A 22,929-nucleotide genomic window follows, 5' to 3' on the forward strand; every position below is an offset into this window, starting at 1 on the left:
TTTTGTGTATATGCTGAGGTGGCAGGACTACCGGAGTACACAGCCCCGATCGAAGAGCCGGAATCTTACGCATGGACTATCAGTGATGACGCATTCAGTGCGTTTACTAGGATAGTGTCACCCAAGGTTAACAACAATGCCTGGGTACAGGCATGCGCTAGAGCGCACAATAGAGAGATGCACTCTGCCAATGGCAACATTGATGATGTGGCCAACTTCACTACCAGGGACCCGCTGGTAGCGCTATGTAGGGCACAATTCTGGGATGCACCAACTATACCGGTGTATGAAGGCCCTGAAGCAGCGATACTAGCCGATAATGCGGTGGAGGCATCGCTGAAGGTGTATTATACGGACAGGACGCTCCGGGGCACGCAGTCCCTGACCAATGTTGGGACATTGTGCCAATATATGTGTCCACGGTACATACTGGAGGATACTATGCAAATGCACGGCGGCGGGGGTGCAGCGGACGGTGCAGACCCCCGCGATGGGAACCAACCCCATTATCAGCAGCAAGGGCTGAATGGGGGGCCCGATTTTAACCCCCCCACCTTCCACCTCAGGTACCTAGGTGGGACGCCCCAAATCTCCGGTGTACAAGGGCACGATCCTGGTCGTTGATGGGGGTAGTGTGAGCGCGCCTAGCACGTCCCACAATTGGAGCGCCAGCGGCACTCCGCAGCTCACCGGTGAAGCGAGCAACACAAGCCTGAACTCCACCGATGGCAGTAGTTCTACTATTACTACAGTAGTGGAACAGTTGGCTAGCACGGAGGCACAGCTGGATGAAGCTATCAGGATCCGGAGGTTAGCGAATAGGCGCACTGCCATGGAACTGCACCATTATTTGAAAAATATTCTGAAAACTCCGTTCTAATATCTTCTGCAACTCTTGGGGATTTTCTAGCGATTTTTTCTATTGGTCGTAAAATGGTACTATTTACTTCTTGTCTCCGTGAGCCATCAATTATCTGCCCCTCAAGTTCACGATCGAACGAATCAGATGGTGAATACATATCCTTAGATGCTTTGTCTCTCCTTAAAAAATTATGTAGATATATACATGCCATTACTACAATAGTTGCCTTTTCTGGTTCATACAACATTGGTTTCCGAAAAACTCTTAAAAACAGCTGATAACACACCAAAAGCATTTTCAACAACTCTGCGGGCTCTCGATAGTCGATAATTAAACGTTCTTTTGATGGATCCCTTTTCGTGAGTTCCAGGGTAAGGTTTGAGAATGTTTTCTTTTAAAGGGAACGCTTCGTCCGCAACAAATACGTAAGGTATTGCTTTTTCTCTTCCATTCAAAATTGTCGCTGGAGGAAGTTCTAATTTGTTTTCATTGAGTAATTTGAAAAATGACGTGTGCCAAAAAACTCCGCCATCTGATATTCTACCCTGACACCATACATTAGTATATATAAAGTTGTAATTGGCATCCACGACTGCCATCAAAACCACACTAAATTTACTTTTGTAGTTAAAGTATTCACTGCCACTGCCAATTGGTGCTTGAAGCTAGATATGTTTTCCATCAATTGCACCAAGGCAATGAGGAAAGTTCCAAATTTCTTCATAAGTTTTAGCAACACTTAACCATTCTTCTTCAGTTTTTGGCATCTAAAGTGAAAATAATATGCAAAATAAATTATAACTATAAATACAATGAAATAATAAGTAAATTCTAAGATTATATAAAATATACAACTCATAGACCTTATACTCATAGACGGAGCAAGCTAGTAGTTCCCGCGGTAATCGGTGGCTGCGCTGCACATGTTGTTTCATACTTCTGCGCATGTGCGTAGGACAAACCAGGTTGTGCATAAAACGCTTATTATTATCGTATTGTATTATCAATAGTATCGTGATAATAAAATATCAACAACAACAACATTTGAATAGTTGTCACTTGTGACTTGTCAGACGTAAGTTGTTTGCTTGTTTGTCAATACTCAATTGTGAATTTGTTAATTGTTTTTACTTTTTAATATTATACTGTTATTATCCCGTGTATTAACAATGACGAGAAAATGTGTTGTTTGTCAAAAATTGTATACTAAGACATCAGAGAAATCGTTTCATTCGTGAGTACAATCATTTGTATTAGAAGATTTAAAATATTAAATTTGCATTAAATGTTTGGTGTTATATTATTTTAGTTTTCCTAAAAATGAAGATCGTAAGCTATTGTGGTTAAAAGCTTGTAATTTAAAATTGTGCTTACTATCTTACAAGATATGCGATGATCATTTTTTGCCAGAAAATTATCTACCAAGCGGGTATCTAAAAAATAATGCTGTTCCATTCCTAGCATCTACATGTACAGGTTTGTATCAATATATTCATTATAAAACATTATTTGCAATAAATATAACATAACAGTCTTAATGTATTAATATTATTAAATTTATGATATCAAACTTTTAGACTATCATAGTACATCTAGCCACTGTCCAAGTCCTATGAAACGGCCATGTGTTGAACCCAAAGCTTCTACGAATACAGGTATGCATAAATTTATTAATTATCCGACATTATTTTCATATATAACATAACAGTCTTAATGTATTAATATTATTTATTTTAAGATATTGAACCTTTGAACTATCATGGTACTGGTACATCTAGCTCTTGTCCAAGTCCTATGAAACGGACATGTGTCAAACTCGAACCTAAAGCTTCTACGAGTACAGGCATGTATCAATACATTTATTATCAAACATTATTTTAATGCATAACATATCAGTCTAAATGTATTAATTGAATTATTTAATTTTAGATATTGACCATGATTATTTAAGTCATTGTCAAAGTCCTATAAAACGCAAGGTGTTAAATGCCAATTCAATTGGAGTTTTATCACCAAGTCATTTTAGAACTCCGAGAAAGGCAAAGCGGCATTTAAACATGGTAAAGAACAAATATAGGGAAAAGCGAATTGAAAATGAAAACCTCAAAAAACGATTAAAAAGACTAACAGAAAAACTTAATACTTACGATGATCTTGTTCTGAAATTACATCAAAAACAATTTTTAACTGAGAATGCATCTGTCCACTTGCAGGTAAATTGTTGATCTACTTATATATACAGTGTGTTCACCAATTAAGGGACCACTGAATTTTTTTGGAATTAATCGATTTTTTTTACAAACTGGTGGCATATAAATACACATTTTTTGATACATTTCAAAATTTTTAAAATTTGTATTTCTATACCACCAGTTTGTAAAAAAAAAATCCGCCCGAGAAATTTAGTGTTCCCTAAATTGGTGAACACACTATGGGCACACCCAAGGGGGTGGCTAACGGGCTTTAGCCCCCCCCCCCCCTAATGGCTAGCTCCAAACATTTTGATAATTTTATTAGGTTTATTGACAATTGACATTTGATTTTAAATTATTATAAAAAAAAATTATCAACTATTGAAATTGAAACATTTATAGCAACCGAAAAGACATATACATGTACCTTACAATTGTATAAAATGTTATAATAAATATATAATATAATAAATAATTTTGTTTTTATTTCATTCTTTTATTTAGTCTATTGGTTCTGAATCATTGCGTACTTTAGTTGAGCTTAATATGAAGGGTAAAAAGCTTCCATTTACACCAGAAATGAGGAAATTCGCCATAACTTTACAATTTTATTCAAATAAGGCTTATAATTTTGTGAGAAAGAGTTTTATAAATGTACTCCCACATCCCAAAACAATAAGTAAATGGTATAAAGTTGTGAATGGGGACCCAGGTTTTACTCAAGAAGCATTCCAATGTATAGAGGAGAAAGCAAAGAATGAGACTGTAATTTGCAACATTGTTTTAGATGAGATGAGCATAAGAGAAAAAATTGAATGGGATGGAACAAAAATGCATGGCTTTGTTGATATGGGTACTAATATTGACACAGAGAGCGATAACTCGGTTCACGCAAAAAATGCACTAGTTTTTATGGCTGTAGGAGTTAATGGACACTGGAAAATGCCCATAGGTTATTTTCTTGTTGCGGGACTAAATGGAACTGAAAGAAGTAACTTATTAAAACAGTGTTTAATTCTCATGGGTGATACGGGTGCCAAAGTTCATTCAATCACTTTTGATGGAGCTTATAGTAATGGTAAAATGTGTTCAAATCTTGGTGCTTCATTTGATATGAATGACGAATTAAGTTTTGAAAATCCATATAATAATGAGCCTATATATATATTTTATGATGCTTGCCATATGATCAAGTTGGTTAGAAACACTTTGGGAGATATGGGGTGTCTATTTAATCAAGAAGGAAAGAAAATAAGTTGGGACCATATTAAAATGTTGTACTTCAAAGAAAAAAATGAAGGTTTAAAAGCAGCCACAAAATTGACGAATAAACATATATACTATTACAACGAGAAAATGAATGTCAAGTTAGCAACACAGGTATTGAGTTATAGTGTTGGAAATGGTCTGAAATTTTGCAAATCTTTAGGATGTGATGAATTTAAAGATATTGATGCTACAGCAGAGTTTTGTTTGATGATGAATGATGCATTTGATATACTCAATTGCAGAAGTAAATATTCTAAAAGTTCCTACTGCCTGGCACTTGATGAAAAACAATTTGAAAAATATGAACATTTTAGCAAGAAGTTTTATAACTATGTATTAGGTTTATCGTTGCCCAATGGTAAAAGGGTAATAGAATCGGGAAGAAAAACTGGCTTTGTTGGACTTATAAAAGCATTAGATAATATATTAAAATTGTATACTTGTCTACAAAAAAAATATTCTCTTGCTTACTTATTGTCTTTTAAATTATCTCAAGACCACATAGAGACATTTTTTAGTTCAATAAGACAAAGAGGTGGGTTTAACAACAACCCATCTTGTAAACAATTTAAATCGGCTTATAAAAAATTACTGGTCCATAATGAAATTAGCGGTTCACAGTATGGCAATTGTGTTGCAATACTTGATAGCACTCAAATGTCTGTGGTTAATGTGGGCCCAGATTCTATCATAAATAATGATATTGAAGAAGATTTAAATGCAGTTGAACAAGATCATGATTATTTACAATCTTTAAGTAGACTGACACCATTTTTAGATGAGGTAACAAATTATATTGCTGGTTTTGTGGTGAAAAAAATAAAAAATAAAATAACTTGTGATATATGTCACCCATTTTTAATTGATTGCACAAATCATAATTTCAAATTAATAAAGGAAAAAGATCGAAATAATGCTTTGATAAAACCCAGTCAGGATGTAGTAGAAATATGTCATGAAGCAGAAAGAACTTTTCGATCTTTCAATGTTTTTTTACCAAATATTAAACACAAAATGTTTAATAAAATAAAACACAAAATATACAAGAAACCAAATATTTTCAATGAATTAAATGACCATTGTAAAGGCCAGCAATTATTTAATACACATAGGGATCAAATAATAAGTTTGGCTATTCTCACATATCTAAATATTCGTTTTCACCATGCTGCTGCATCAAAAGAAAAAAAATATAGCTATTCTATGAGGAAAAAATTTACAAAAATCGTTTTATTTAGAAATGAGTAAAAATGTAAAATTTAATACATAACGTGTAAATTGTAAATACCTAATGACATTAGTTTTTTTTTTATTATTTAACCTATTTTAGCAGAAGATATCTGCAATTTTTTTTACATGTATTTATATTTTTATGCTGACTACCTTTATGTAAATTGTATGAATTTAAATTTTCTATAAATAAGCATTTTAACTTTAAAATATGAATTTTTGAAATATCAAAATCGAATTACACTAAAATTTCTTACAATCAAATACCTATATAGCTATAATACATGGATTAAATTTTAGTATAACTATACCTACACCACTTAAAATTATAACTTGCGTTAGACCATAGACAAATATATATTCAGTCTAGACTATTTTATATAATAATTAGCAGGGCTTTGGAATTGGGACTATGTGCTTAAAATCAAAAATATATGTACCTATTTAAGCATCCAACAATATAAAATGTGTGTTAATCTAAGTTATTCACAATTTATAGAAGACATAAATCATGAGTATGCTTTAAATATCAAAAAATCTATCACCGTTAACTTTTTTTTTACTTTGGTTAGCTATAATATATTTATAATGGTTTTTGTCTTTAAGTTTCATTAGTTTAAATGCTGTCCTTAAAAACAAATACTTATACAGAAAATTGAATTTCATAATTGCATTAATAATTTTTATACATATACAAAATTAATTTATTATGTAAATAATTAAAAAAATTCCGATTTATAAAAAAAGATAAAATATGCAGTATAAATTTTAAAAAATATGCATATATAGGAAAAAGTTGGAAATAGGTAGGTATGCTTAAATATGTGCAAAAAACTTTTAAATTTCAAATCCAGACACCCCAAAACAAATTTATAATGAATCAGATTTATTCTATTTGCTTTCTGGACAAATGTTTTGCAAATTTCAAATTTGCAAATGCATAATCCCGAGCCCTATTAATTATGTTACAACATTAATATCTTAATAATATAAATAAATAAACATATTTTATGTTATCAGAAATGACAACACTGCTAAGGTGATAGCTATGACCGCACCACCCAACCCCGCCAACCAGTGATGCTCCGTCTATGAGTATAAGGTCTATGATACAACTAGAGTATTATATGTATGTAGTGTTTGAAGTATGAAATATATCACAAAAACGTGAAACAAAAAAAAACATTATTTTTTATTTTTTTTAACACAGGGTTCAGTGTTCTAAATTCTAGTGTAAGAACGTATACAATAAATATGTATAATATTGTGTACCTACTTGTATCATTTAAACATTATAATATTTAGAAATTTTGAATACCATTTGAAATTTATTATACCAAAGGTTAGGTACATATAGGTACCATACAATTATGAAGGTAATTTCTGACAATTATATGTAAATATAAAACTTATTTAAAAATAAAACAAAATTTATTAAAATACTGAAATATTTCATTTTTTTAAATTTCATGAAATGTTCAAACACTTTATTTATGTATGATTATAATGTACTATAATTTATAATTATACAATTAGCTACAAGCTACTATTCTGATGATGACTTTTTACAAACACCATAAGTATCTATTGTAGGTAATTAATTTTTAATTTTTGTTACATAATAGATTCTGGGCGTAGCTTTATGTATTTCTCAAGTTTACGAAAATTTGGGAATTATTTTCTACCTTTAGTAAAAATAGTTTAAATTCTTAAATTTCTACTGCTCATCATAAAAAACCACTTTATTTCGGAAAAAATATTGAAAAAAGGGTTTTTGGTAAAGTAGATTTGTTCCAAATTTTCATATTACTAATAGTTAAATACATTTCTAAATTAATATTTATAAATTTTTTATAATACCAACTAGTTTTTCTTAAAATATTAAAACTAAATAAATAAAAAAAATTACTTTATATTTGTTTTTACGGTCAGTCAACAATAATATTTAATCAACAAGTCCCGATGATAAACTTCATGAAGAAAAAGTAGAAAATATTTCACAAATAACTGATCATGAAATACAAAACGTACCAGAACTATTTTCTGAAAATACGCTTGCATCACAATCCACTACAATTCTTTAAAATGTATCTGTACAAAAAAATAAAAACAAAATAAAGGCGGCTGAATCTCCAAAAAAATTTGCACGGAAAAAAAATCAAGAAGATTCAATGTTAAATGAAACATTTAAAATCATTCAAGATATTTCTGCTAGTAGAAAAACACCAAAATTTTGAGATGACTGTGAAATTTTTGGTGAATTGGTTGCCTCTAAGTTTAGAAAATTGGATTTTCGTCAACGTTTAATTGCTTAACAATAGATAAATAGTATATTATTCAATTTAGAAATGAACAGTATGTATCCACAAGTTCACCAATTGTACAGCTCTACGCCTACATCTTCACCCTCGCCATCTGTTTATGAAATGCCTCAATTCCCATCTCAGTCATGATCAGCATATTTATCTTCAACAAATTTGCCATCGCTTCAGGATGGGATTCAGTTTTCACGACAATCGCCATCACTATACACACAATCTTCAGAATATCAACTGGAGTATCAATTACCACAACAAGCACCACCAACCACTACACGTGAGATATTATTCCCTACTAATATTAATTAGTATACATTATTCATTATTTCATTGAAAAATTTTACAAAAAATACAAAAAAGTAGCCAGTCAGTACTCTATACATAATTGTTATTATTTAAATCAACACACTCCTAATTTAAAAATGTTTTGCATGCTATATGTTTTTTACACTGACGAAAAGTTAAAAGTTTTTATTATTGTTTTATTATCATTAGTAGGTAGGTACTGCAACGAGACACATATTTAATTGTTGTATATAACTATATTATTCAATATTTATTTTAGAGTTTAAACCTAGTTAAATAATTATTTTAAGTATAACTATTGTTTTTTTTTTTTTTTTACTATTTGTATTCCAAAGTTTTAATATTCATTAAAAGTGAGATTTATTATTTTTTATCAAAGAAAAATATGTTAACATTTATTTATTTCGCATAGTTACAAATATCTATAATTTATGTTGTATAACAGTTTATTACTAGTTTTTTGTTAATATTTTATATTATAATATAAAGCTAATTTATTAATTGCTTATAATCTATTTATTATTTTTATAATCTATATTCTACATTTTATGTATAATTCGCAAAAAAATATTAATGCTAATACTATCAAAAAAGAGTAGTTACCAGTACATAATCTTGAAGTTCTTCAATTATACCAGTACATACTTCTGGTGTAATAGACGAAATTGATGCCTTTGATATTCTAAATAATAATGCCAAGCTAGCGAACGAATCACCTGTAGCCAAGTATCTCAAAGTTAGGGCCAGTCTTTCGTTGGGTGGTATAGATTTCCTAAATCGAGTGTCTTCTTTTTTAATTTTAGGGGAAATCAAGGCGAGGAGTTGATTAAATGTATTGTACGACATTCTGCAGAAATTTACAAACCCTTCTGTGTCTTCTTTTTGTAGGTCTTGTAATAATATACTACCGCTATGGCGCTATGTAATTCTCTATTTCGGTATAGTGTTGTCATCCACCAACGCCTTTTTTTTATCCTGCAATGTCTTCATGATCACAAAACTTGCATACGCTACTAGTAAATCATCTTCACTCGATGACATTATTATGAATAATAAAAAACCTAATATTTTAAACAAAAATGTAGATATAAACTACATATTCACTCAGAAGTCGAATGAATACTAAATACAATTCCGAACCGAAGGTTAGCAAATATTGGCGAACGCTGGAGAACGAATAGTCTAAACGGTGCGGCCGAATCTCTACCGAATTCGCGTATGAATTCGTTCAGTAGCATTCGCATACATTCGTTCGCGTTCGCGGCCTAATGTAAACGCACCTTAAGAGGAAGTACCACCGTGGACATAGAGTAGATGAACAGTGGGTATTCGGGGGATATGAAAGAGAAACCGGTTCTTGTTTTCTTATCTCAGTAGAAGATAGATCATCCGCCACTTTATTAAGTACAATCATGCCACATAGTTTAAACAAGTTTACAGACATAAATACATTAACTTTGTACCAACAATAACTATATTTTATTCGAACAATATAATTATTACAATTATCTAGTTAATACTGGACACATTACACATAATACAATAATCTGGTTAATTTAACAAAATTTAGAGATTACACATATAATACACATAATACAATTATAACAAAATAAGTTATTACTTTGTTTAAATAAATTATTTCAGTCAAGTATTGAGTCCTATGCAGGCTCTACCTGCATTGAACAATCATGCTACTTAGTTTAAACAAGTTTACAGACATATATATTATGGTGATTATTAATATTACTTTTTGGCAAATATAAAGTGGGTAATGAACCCTTTTTTAATTTTTTTGTTCCTGGGCTCTCACAACATTTGTCAAAATGCTTGTGACAGACTGCATAACGGCGCCGAATCACAGATTTATCTAATTCATAAAGTTTTGGGTTGTTACATCGCTCAACCCAAATTATGAAATCGCTGTCCGTTTGAGGGAACACATGTTTTCTATCGACACTTTTACAATTTAAAACGCAACATTTTGAAGAAGGCATTTTTAATAATTGTAGAACACTGACAATACAAATTGAAAAGTAGAATTCAAATTTCAAGAACTTAAAAAAAAGTATAGGTTAGCTTAGATAACATTATAATCAATGATAATACTGAAAAGTATAGAGCGCTACCGGAGGTACGATTTTGAACTAATAGTTTATATAGAACCATAACTACAGCTATAGAATTCGTCCCCCCTGGTTAGGGATGCGCAATTTGTTTAAGTTATCGATATATCGATATACTAGTATTTTAGAAGCCCTATAAGTTTATATTGAGTTAGCTTTAATACGTTGGCTACCAGACCTGATTTTAAAAATATTTCATAACATACCATGAGTATCACCAGTGGTAGTTCTGGTGTATAGGGAGGGTGGGTAGCTGCCCAATGCCTATACCAAAATATCTGGTGCCCCTTATTTATAATAGAAACTTTAGGATTTTGTTGTACTATTATAAGCTGGATATTTTAAGTTATTTCAATAGAACAAAAAAAAGAAAGTAAATAACATAACATTATAAATCATAGGCGTGCCCAGGACTTAGTGGTAGGTGTTGCTAAAAATTATAGGTATTTAATAAGTCAATACACATTATTTATTTGATTAATACAAAAATGACATTTATTTAATACATATTATTTATTATAATGGTAGACGTCTTTCCCCGGGAACTAATATTTTAAACTCTTCAATGACATCATTGTAGTCAATTTTAGTCAATAGGTCTTGTTCTACAAATAATAACAGTAAAGAGTCAAGTCTATCCTGTTTAATTGTATTCCGCAACTTTGACTTCACTAACGAAAGTTTTGAGAATGATCTCTCACTAGAACAGCTAGTGACTGGAATAACTAAAAATGTTTTTAAAATATCAAAAAAATTAGTAAATATATTTAGTCTATCTAACTTAAGTAACCATTCTATCCAATTTTCTATAGATTCAGAAGAAGTCTTTTCAGGAGTATCTGGAAGTTCTTTTAGTAATTTGATTTCTGTTTTAAAACAATCAAATTTTACTTTTAGTTTTTCTTTAAGTAATTGTATATCATTCTCTGTAGGAATCAGTTGAAGAGTATTACCTACTGCTGAAATAATACCTAATGTTTCCTGAGAAAATCGAGTATTTAGTCCATTTATCATGTCATCTAATGCTACATAATAACAATTTATCTTAATTTCATGTTCTTTTGTCTGATGAAATGTTTGAGTTTTATTATCATCCAAAAAACAAGATATTTTACGTTTTCTCACTTCAGGAATTATTATATTATTTTGTGAGCAAAGTTGAACTGTATCTTGATATATATTATTAAATAATTCATCTTCAGATCTAAACTTTTGAATGTTTGCTTTTAATGATGTTACTAAAGATACCGCTGTTAAAAGGTTAATACTTTTTGACTGTAGGCTACTACTTACTTTCACAATTATCATAAGAATTGAGGGCATCATATTTAATGAAAAAATAAAATAAAATGATTTCATTTGCATTAAAATACCACGAGCTTTAGCTCTAGCTTCTGATACAGTTGTCTCTTTATATATTTCTTCGAGAGCAAGTATTAAAGCAGAATAATTGGACTTGACAGCTGATACAGCTTCATGTCTGCATGCCCATCTAGTTGTCGACAAGGATTTAAGTGAGCATAGTTTTATATTAATTTTGGTTGCAAATTTTTCTAATACAGCATGCCTTTTACAAGACCCTTCTAAGAAAGAATAAATTAGTTGTACTGTACCAAAAAAATCAAATAATACTACATTTTTTCTTCCGATTGAGTCTACTAAGACTAAATTCAGGCAGTGTGCATAGCAATGTACATAAAATATATTTTCATTTTTTTCCATACACTTCATTTGAACACCATTATGACAACCAGACATGTTAGCAGCTCCATCAAAACATACAGAAATAACGTTTTCCCAAGATATACCAATATTTTCAACAAAATTATTTAAAACTTCAAAAATAGACTGTGAGTCAACTTTTAAAAGACGTTGCAAACCCATGAAGTATTCAACTGGTTTATTCAAACTTGTATCAAAAAAACGAACTACTATAGACATCTGCTCGTGATGACCACAGTCACTGGTTTCATCAGCAATAATCGAAACATATTAATTTTTGAGCATAGATGAAATCTTTCGAAGCATTACATTATGTATTGACTGTATTATATCATTTTGTGTTCTATTACTGGTGTATGAAGCATTTCTGGGACCTTTTTCTAAATGGTTGGACATAACACTATCATACTTTTTCTTTAGATTAGATTAGCAATTTATCATTATCACGACAAATATTAAGCGGTCATGTTATTATCATCAATCTATACTTATAAAATCCAAATACCACTCACTCACTGATCACTATATCTCAAAAACTACTCAACGTACAGACTTGAAATTTGGAATAGGGGTTCTTCTCATATTTTCACAGTGCAATAAGGAGGGATTTTTCAAAATTCACATTTTAAAGGGTTGCTCAAACTGAGATTTTGAGATTTACGATGGAAATTTTGTATATAAATGGTTGCTATAACAACCTGATTTATGTGTTGACACATTTATTACTTTATTATTACGGATAATAATAATTATTATTCTTAAATGAGTTAGTTAGTTAGAGTTAGCTCTGCCAGTAGTTTGATTATATTAGCCACAAAAGGCAGTACAAACAATACTATTTATAAAGAGATATTGAGATGAATAAAATATGTCAATATAAATTTATCTTTTTGGCTTATATAACACCATAATGCATATAATAATGTTATAACGACGTTGTAAAACTTAATTAGTTTTAAAAGATATTACAGAAAAAGATAAATTTATATTGACATATTTTATTCATCTCAATATCTCTTTATAAACAGTATTGTTTGTACTGCCTTTTGTGGCTAATATAATCAAACTACTGGCAGAGCTAACTCTAACTAACTAACTCATTTAAGAATAATAATTATTATTATCCGTAATAATAAAGTAATAAATGTGTCAACACATAAATCAGGTTGTTATAGCAACCAATTATATACAAAATTTCCATCGTAAATCTCAAAATCCCAGTTTGAGCAACCATTTAAAATGTGAATTTTGAAAAATCCCTCCTTATTGCACGGTGAAAATATGAGAAGAACCCCTATTCCAAATTTCAAGTCTGTACGTTGAGTAGTTTTTGAGATACAGTGATCAGTGAGTGAGTGGTATTTGGATTTTATAAGTATAGATAATGCATATAATAATGTTATAACGACGTTGTAAAACTTAATTAGTTTTAAAAGATATTACAGAAACCTCTATACAATACATGGGCAACCTAGGATCAACTTATCTAAAAGAAGCCTGTAATAAATATAAAAAAAAAGGATAACATAAAAGTAATAGTAGGTAACACAAAAAAGGATTTTGTATTAATTGATTATATTAATTCACCGTTAGTGGAATACAGTAAAAATGGAAACTTGGTATAACTTTAATACTTAGAGTTAAATCATACACTTACGTACAAACAGCACCAGGTCCGCGATCTACAGCAGGTAGATTTCCTACCTGATAACATTATACTTCTGCAAATCAGAATTTTTATTCCATGTAACATGAAAAGTTAAGATAAGTTTTGAACACCATAAACCGATTATTAAATAACGAATTGAACAAAGTTTGAGCCATATAAATTTAGTACATTTAACGGGCAACGAAGTGCACGGGATCAGCTAGTACAATATATCAGTGTGGCCACACTACAAGAATAAACTTATTGTAAAATATTTCAAAATAATATATTAATAAATTTAATTTGTAATGTTTCTTATTTTGTAAATTTTAACTACTAACAGTATTAACTATTGTTGGTTAGAAAAATAAAAATTGTGAGTGTTTGCAGCCCGTAGGTGTTGCTATAGCCAGTGTTAGGACTTATCTAGATAAATTTATCTAGATAAATTATCCAGATAATAATTATTTTATCTTTTATCTTATCTAGATAAATAAATATAAGTTATCTAAGTATTTATTTTAGATAAATATTTGACTTATCTAGATAAATTTAAAAGATACATTTTTTAGTGAAAATTAGATAGATCTGTAACAAAAATATTATTAACTATGTGAATTTTGTTTTTGGTCCACTCGACAACTTCTTCAGCAGGGTGACTTCCAAATTTTTATTTATACTTTGTTACTCCCAAGAGTCCCTTGGATCAGATACTAAGTTCTACATTGAGTGAGACACAAACTAATTCTGATTCTGCAATGGACTTAGTCCTGTATTTATGTAGAATTTTTACACGGTAGAGATTGTAGGAAGTGGATCAAAGGGAACCGCAAAGTGGTTGTTATTGTGAACGTTTGGATTCTCCGTAATTCAGAGAGTCAACGCCCATACATTCGGCAATATTCTAATTTCGCACTTCTTTATAATTTAGACACGGTTGAATCTGGTATCTGGGATTAAACTGTCATTCCCAAGGTCCAGGAAGACAGCAATATAACATGAGAATGTGAATGTAATTATAATATGTTAATGTAATTTAAAAGAAAAATAGTATAGCGACTCCGTCGGTTTACTACACTGTGAGATATTACCGTTATAACGTTATAATAGACAATGAACACATGCGACTCAACACATCAATTTACAAAATTTAAACAATACAAATAAAGATTAACAATAGATTAATTCTAATATACTAATATATTATATTATAAGGCCAGCCTCCAACAAAAATAATATTAATAAATAATAAATATTTCTATTGCATGATTATGAATTAAATATTTAAAATATTTAAATATCTTTTGTCTAGATTACATTAATATAATTGATCATTGATAATTTTTTAATATATTAATTTAAAAATAACTATTCAATTCATTATTTGATATAGTGTTACTTTTTATACAAATGTAAAAAACATGTCATTAGTAATTATTATTCGTCATCTCCATCTTACAAATACATAAAATACCTGCAAATTGTATGTTCTTAATAATTCACTAAACTCTGTTATACATAATGTTATTCTATTTAAAAGTAAGATTATAATGTAATGGATGTCATATTTTTAAATTTTTATTTTAATGCGAGTTATAAGCATTACAATTTCAATGATCTTAGAATTCGTTTTAAATTAAAGTATAAAAAAAAACTAAGAGATTCTTGAGATTATATATTCTTATTTTTCTCAATTATCTAATGGTAACAATAATAATTTATTCGACAAAAAAAATAGCATACATACTAATTAGATACAATATACATACATAGTAATAAATTAGATTAAATTAGAATCAAAAAAACAATGATAATAATAATAAATATTTTAAATATTTTATCCCGCCAAATGTAGAACCAATGAGAAAGCTATATTTTCATATGGGTTTTATTTTGTGTGCAGAATGGTAATATGCGGTCGGGTGACTACTATCAGCCCGACCATGGTCGTGTGCCTACTATCAGCCCGACCATGGTCGGGTGTATATACACAGCGAAAAATCTAATACCAGTAAACTGGTCCTTATGTAAATTCATAAATATTCTTGGTTCAAGTAGTAAGTATGAAATATTAAAATTAAACAGTAAATTTATTAGACAGATTTGCTATATTTTAAAAGTTGTTATTTTATTACTTGTGAAAACACAAGTGCATTTGACATTGAAGACGGTATATAGTGCTTCAAGAAGAACATTTACTTAGTTACTTAATATTTGTATAGATTTAAACATTGTAAGTAATAGGTACTATGTTTTATGATTTAAATATATTTTTTGTAGATGATTATAACAGAATTAAAGAGAAAGAGATTGATGCCATTAAATATAATCTGTCTGAAGTTGATACTGAAGTAGAAAATATTGTTAAAAGTCAGCGCAAAAATAGAGCAAAAAAAAAGTTATTTTTAGAGGATGAGGAAAATGTTCAACATTTAAGAAGATCAAGTAAAAAAATTATCTACTATTGGTTTTATAATTCGATTTTGTACTTCCATATTTATTAAATCTTAAAAAATAATATGTGTTTACTATAATTTGTTTTAGTTAAAAACATAGACGCAACTAAGGCAACAAAATTAATGCTGAAAAGTTACCTAACCTTCCAAAACCACCAAAATGTTTTACACAACCTCTTATAAAAAAAGGTACGACATTGTGATTTTCTAAGTTAAATTATAAAAAACATTTTAGCTGTCATACAGTTAATTCAAAAAATTTCAAGTCATCAATTGACATTAACACTCTTATTTTATTATAATTATTCAATGAATTTGTTTATTTATTTTGTTATAAATTATAATACACCATTTAAAAATCTATGATAAAATTATACAGGTTGTTTGAATGTGATGTACATTGTACATCTGATGAATGTCATCCATGACTACATGTATGAGTGAGGATAATATTAAATTATTTCATAAATTGTTTACTAAAATTATGAAACACCTATATTATACAATGATCAATATAACATTGTTTTTTTGTTTTTTTTTAATAGGAAATCATACTGTGCAAATCTCATATCATTGTCTATGGAACCCATTAAAAGTAAGCATAAGTACAAAAATAATGTTAATTTATAATAAATTATGATAAAAACTATTAATTTACAAATTTTTTTTAGAGCTATTGTTATAGTATTAATATTGCAACTATAAGTATAAATGTATATATTTATCACTGAATTATTTTGTTATAATTTTCAGGTTTAAATGAAAAAGCTCTAAAGTGGTGCAATATTAAAAATGCTAATCCGAACAATTTAAATCATCTAATGATCTTTTGTTTAGCAGTGATAATGATGATACTCCAATCAAAAGTAATTAGTAAAACTTAATTTAATACAATTTTGAACTATTAATCAATTTTTTTACATTTATAAGAAACAGATAATCAAATTACTTCATCAAAAATAAGTCCTATAACAGAATCAACCAACTCAACTGATTTTTGCCATAATAAGTTACATGGTAAAACTACTAAGAAAAGTAATTGTTAATAATACTTTATTTATTTAAATCTTGATAATATTTAGAATTTATTTCATTTAATTCAAATTTTTTTAAGGAAATAGCATTGTGACGTTTGATGTTAGTCCGTCTACATCAACAACTTCTTTTGATTTATTCCCAGACGAAATGGAACACAATGAAACTCCAAAGAAAAGTAATTAAGTACACTACTATAAAAGTATATTAATTCTAAATATTTAATATTTTGTTACTTAAATTATATTCAGAAATGGCCAAGCAAGCAGTTGTTGCTGTAAGTCCAACAAATTCAGTTGAAGTAGGATGTATCAAAACTCTGATTAAGGGTAATATTTTTACATAAGTATTTATAATTGTTATAATAATAATAAATTTACTTTACAGTTAATGAACAATTCAACATTGAAGGCGCTTTGAAGTTTCTTATCAAATCTCAAGTTCAAATGGCTCAAAAGTTTGAAATCATAGAAAACAACCAAAAACAAATTTTATTTTTAATAAATAAAAATATGTCTGATGCTCCAGCAGACAAAGATTGGAATATTGAATTTTCAACAATTTTTCCATTGCAAGATATTCAATCTTTAAATGAATTCGAACAGCGTTTATCAATGGATATTGAATTTAAAGAAAAATTGGTATGAATATAAATAATTGCACAGGAAAAGGTTAATCTTAAATTATATATTAATCATTAAAATTGTATAATATTGATTGTTAGTGACACGTAACATAATATTAATGTTTTATTATATTATACACAGTTAATAATTTCAAACTAGTACCATATTATTACAGGCAAAGAGGATCAGCAGTTTTAGAGGGTTAGACGACACTACATTTATGAAGTCATCCTTAGATCACTTATTCAGCGACAACATTGGTGTATTAATTTCCTTCACTGGTAGGAAACCATCAAATGCGGTGGGAAAAAAATATGCAATGAAGAGTTCTATGCTGTATAAACTTATTTGTGGTAATTTAAAAATCGTCTATTGTTTGAATTCATATTACTGAAAATTAAAAAACAAAATAATATTTTTAAATTTTAGATGTTGGTTGTAGTCGTTGCACACACTTCTCAGAAGAAAAAACCGAGAAAGTAACAAGTAGCTGGTCACGTCATTCGATAAACCGTCTTCAACGTTCAGCGGCATTATTATGAAATATACATAGATACATAAATTATAATTAAACTTTTATATAGTTGATACAAGTTTATAGTTTTGTAAAAAAAAATGTATTTTTACTAAAAAAATACTATTGTTTTAAAGTATAAATATTTAAAAGATAATCAATACACTATAATGACTAGTATAAGTATTATAATATAGTACTAAACCGTCTATTTAGATTAATTTTTTGTTTTATAGTTGGTTAAGAAAAGAAAAATACATTTTTTACACTTTAATAGTGTAACAAATAAAAAAAGAAAGAGTTAATTTATTCAACATTTATATGATCTTTTTCTTCTGGTGTTAAATGGGTTCCTTTAATTATTAATTGAAAAATGCTATGTTGCTTTATTATTGTATAATCAATATTGAAGTTTATTTTTGTTCAGATTTAAATCTAAAACTTTTGTACTTCATCCTATTCGTAATTATTAATATTGTGATCAATGTTCTTCATATATACAAATATTTAACACAATATTAGCATGATTTGTATGACTGTTTACAAAATGTGTACGCTACTGCTAGCAGTTTACCTGGAAAATTCAATTTTACATGTGTGGGGCTGGAGAAATATACCTATATGTATAATTCACATGTGGAAAAATGAATTATTAATTATAAAAGTATTTGTTTTTTGTTTTTAAGTTTGTATGCTATTATAATATTATAATATTGAGTCAATATTTATAAATAATATACCTAGTGTTATAAAATACATTTCTTTTGTATACATTGTAATTATATAGTGAATAGGGTATTGGCACGGGTAATATAAATATATTATATACTTAATAATGTGCCAGGTATATTCAGGATTAATTGTTTTAAGTTGGATTATATTACTTAATATATAATATATTAATTTTATAAAATTATAAAAAAAATTGGATATATTTGCATCCAAACTAAGACTGTATAAGGACTCCCTATTGATTCCTTTTCTGGAGTCCCAGCAAGTAATTTAAAGGAGCTCCTAGGGAGCGGAAATTCGGATTTGGTCAGGTGAGTCTGGGGATTCCTGAAAAGAATTCCATAGGCACTCCCTGGGATTCCTTGTGTTACTAGGGTAACTGCGCCAAAAACTAATTTGAATACTATTTGATAAATTATATTTATACATATTACAAGAGTAATATTTTAACCCATACATAATATGTTTTTATAGCTGATATGAATAAAGTTAAGTCAAGTATAAAGTATATTAAACAAGATGTTTCATCCTTTATTGAAGATCAACTGGCATCTAATCGTCAGACAAATACAAATTCTGAAGAACACTGTTTATCATGTTTTCCATTAAAAACTGAAAGTGAACTCTGAGAAATAGAATCAAAATTGCAAAATTAACAAACAAATTGGTATGTCGTATTTTTTGTTATGATTATGGAATAATTCAAATAATTGTATATACCTATTTTATATTATTATAAATACATTTTGTTTTACATAGGTGTCAACACTAATTTTTGCCTCTGAAGAGGTATTTTATTTCCAAAGACACTTATAGTATCTTAAAAATAATGTTTTCTAATGAGCTCCTCAAGTATTACAGCTGTAAAGGTCAAAAAATAAAAAACCCATTTTCAGAATTTAAAATTTGTTAAGTCATTATAGGTAAAAGTATCTTTTTATTTTTTCATTAGATGATATATTATATTATAATATGATATGTTATTATACCAATAATATACTATTGTACAGAGCATTGTTTAAGTATGGTATAATTTTATATACTGATGATGAAATAGTTATGAATTAATTGTTATTATTTTAAGGCGCTGTTAGACAAAAATTCCCTGAACAAAAAGATGTCAAAAATGATATTATCAATAGCATTATGTCATGGCTGGCACAGGCACCAACAAGGATTGCAAAGTAATAACCTAGCTAGTCTTTAATTGTTAAAAATCGAAAATATAATTGTAATTGAAAAAACAATAATATATGATAAATAAACTAATATATTATTTCTTAACACTAAAAAGTTGTTGATTAACAAGGTTGGTTTATATTAACGTTTTATAAATATCTAGATCATTATAACACAGTGGATTTAATTATTCCCAAATAATGAGATACCTAATTAGTAAATTATTATTATTTTTTTAATATGAAAAATAACAAATTGCAAATAATTGATTTTAAATAAGATACTTTGTTTGGATATTACAAGCATTGATAATTTAAATTTGTATGTATAGGTATATAAAAATGATTAGGTATAATAAAAATTATCAAAATTGTTAAAAACCAATTTTTTTGTCTACTTTTTATGTTTAACAATTATTATTTAATGCATAAGATATACTATACGCTTAAACAATGTATAATCGATACAGCCGCAATATAAATAGTAAAATATTTTAATATTTTAACCCTTAAAATTGTCCTCATTGTTCTATATGTTTACAGCAAAGGAAAAAAAAAATAGAGAAATTGCAGGTTATCATCATCATCATGAATACAATAATATTGCAGATGACAATGATATCACTATAACATAATATTAAAGTATATTTCAATTGAAATTAAAAAAAAATAATAGACATACCTGTACAAGTAATTTTTTTTGATTGTATATTTTAACTTTCATAATATTATGATGAAGTATATGTTTATATAATACTTATATAATAATAATAAATTATTAAATTTCTTATAATGTAGTTGTATATTTATAAATTTAACTTTAAAAAACGAGCCATTTATGACATTTTTCCTTTATGTATTACTATAATACATATTATATTTATAAAAATGTATATATCAATTTAAGAAAAAAAAAACAGACTGAAATCATTTTTAATTTTTATATGATTACTATTTTATACCATTATAAAACACACATTTTATATGTATTATTATGTTTCTTAACATGTATGTTGTGTATTTATTAATTAAAAATTTAAAAATAACGAAAAAGTCTTATAAACATTTTTCTTTTATATATTATTATTATTATAATAATACATATTATATTTATAAGAATTTATATTGCATTCTTTTATATGTATTATAACCATCATTGTATAATACAATGTATTACTACTATATACATTTTAGTTATTACATTCCTTAACATGTATATATTATTATATTTTTCAACTTGAGCAATAAAAATATTTTCGTTAAAAATATATATTTAAAAAAAAATATTATTTATCTATTATTAAATATCTAACCACCTACCTATTCAGTTATTATTATGATCTTATGAATTTTATATCAAAAATAATATTTTTAAATGGTGTTTCTAACGGAATAAAAACATCAATGTGGTATTTAAAAAATATTTAATTGATTTGAAAAAAATATTTTTATGTTATTTTATTATCAAAATTACATAAGAAAAAAAAATGTTTAAAAAATATTTAAAAGGAATGTATTTTTTTAACATTATATTTTAAATGAAAAATTGGCCATTTTAACATTTTATAAATATTTTTGAAAGCAATTTAAAACCTATTTTTAATATTTTTTAATACATTAAAAAATATTTTTTTGATACTTGAATTATTTGAAAAAATCTTATCTAGATAATTCCCAACACTGGTAATGAAGTTACATAGAGTGCAACCCTTTTTCTTTGACGATATCTGGTAGACGGAAGACTTTAACCTATTTAAAAATATAATTAAATGTCAGGATTCTGAAATTATAAACAACAAACTAATCTTTCTGAAATGTTAACATGTATATAACATATTATATTATAATCATTAGTTTGCAAATTTTTTTATTATAAAAACATTTTATATATTTATAATGTATTTACCTATAGTACACTCTATGGTTGGTACACTTAAATAACTCATTGGACAAAGCTACTTATTTTATAGTATTATCTACACAAGAATGTAAAAGAAATTAGACACAAATAAAACGTATCGATAAACATTGCAACAAATGCTTCAAAACTTAATATTTAACAATAATAGATGCACTTTTTCTCCCCATATTATTTGTATTGTAAGATGGTAACTACATATATATACATATCTAATATATAAAAGAAAAAGTACTGTCCTTACTAATACCAATAATTTTCACATAAAATAGGCTTTGAGTATAAACAATCATATCATAAATTCATCTAAATTTTTACATAATATGATGAATGTGCACTTTTTATAATTATTTTATGAAAATACTATTTTTGTTATGTAGATATTATGATTTATGATCATGACATTGACATTATTACATGGTTCCATAATATAAGTAAAGAAAAAACATAGGATTCGTATAAAATAAGTAATTTTTTTAAGACCTATTACAAATTCACTTAGGACCCGTTTTACAATCATAGTTTAAACCTCGGTTATGCTTGAACTATGCACTGATTTTACCAGCCGAATTCCGTGGTTTAACTGGAGTTCAACTATTGTAATACGGGCCCTTAGGCACATGTTTAGATATTAAAAAATAATTGTAAAGCCGTGTATAGGTATAAGCACAATAAGTACTGTGGTGATTACGACGTGTTATCACCACTTACGCTAGCGCGTCCGTTTATTATTGTCGTTACCATGTTGTTCCTAACATTGAATTATTTGTACTTGTATTTTTTGTCTATGTTCCTTGTAT

General features: G+C 27.8%; 3 protein-coding genes across 3 annotated transcripts; 2 read left to right on the plus strand and 1 right to left on the minus strand.

Moving 5' to 3' along the window:
* The first annotated feature begins 1,883 nt into the window (after positions 1–1,883).
* On the plus strand, positions 1,884–3,529 carry LOC149061137 (uncharacterized). The gene is made up of 5 exons (XM_089217917.1): positions 1,884–2,096; positions 2,172–2,338; positions 2,440–2,517; positions 2,601–2,705; positions 2,792–3,529. Exons 1-5 carry the CDS (start codon positions 2,032–2,034, stop codon positions 3,085–3,087), a joined length of 711 nt encoding a protein of 236 aa, XP_089074043.1. The 5' UTR covers positions 1,884–2,031; the 3' UTR covers positions 3,088–3,529.
* A 7,287-nt stretch (positions 3,530–10,816) lies between these two features.
* LOC149061138 (zinc finger MYM-type protein 1-like) lies at positions 10,817–12,241 on the minus strand. Its single transcript, XM_089230851.1, has 2 exons — positions 11,082–12,241; positions 10,817–11,009 (listed from the first exon to the last, which is right to left on the minus strand). Exons 1-2 carry the CDS (start codon positions 12,239–12,241, stop codon positions 10,817–10,819), a joined length of 1,353 nt encoding a protein of 450 aa, XP_089086977.1.
* Positions 12,242–16,885: 4,644 nt separating this feature from the next.
* Positions 16,886–18,329, plus strand: LOC149061139 (uncharacterized). The gene is made up of 7 exons (XM_089230852.1): positions 16,886–16,992; positions 17,057–17,161; positions 17,241–17,339; positions 17,413–17,490; positions 17,549–17,802; positions 17,963–18,140; positions 18,217–18,329. The coding sequence occupies exons 3-7, from the start codon at positions 17,312–17,314 to the stop codon at positions 18,327–18,329; spliced, it is 651 nt and encodes a 216-aa protein (XP_089086978.1). The 5' UTR covers positions 16,886–16,992; positions 17,057–17,161; positions 17,241–17,311.
* Positions 18,330–22,929: the final 4,600 nt, after the last annotated feature.

This window comes from Diuraphis noxia, unplaced genomic scaffold, assembly GCF_037042655.1.
Source record: "Diuraphis noxia isolate RWA-SAM2 unplaced genomic scaffold, SU_Dnox_SAM2 contig0001, whole genome shotgun sequence".
Classification (NCBI taxonomy): Eukaryota; Metazoa; Arthropoda; class Insecta; order Hemiptera; family Aphididae; genus Diuraphis; species Diuraphis noxia.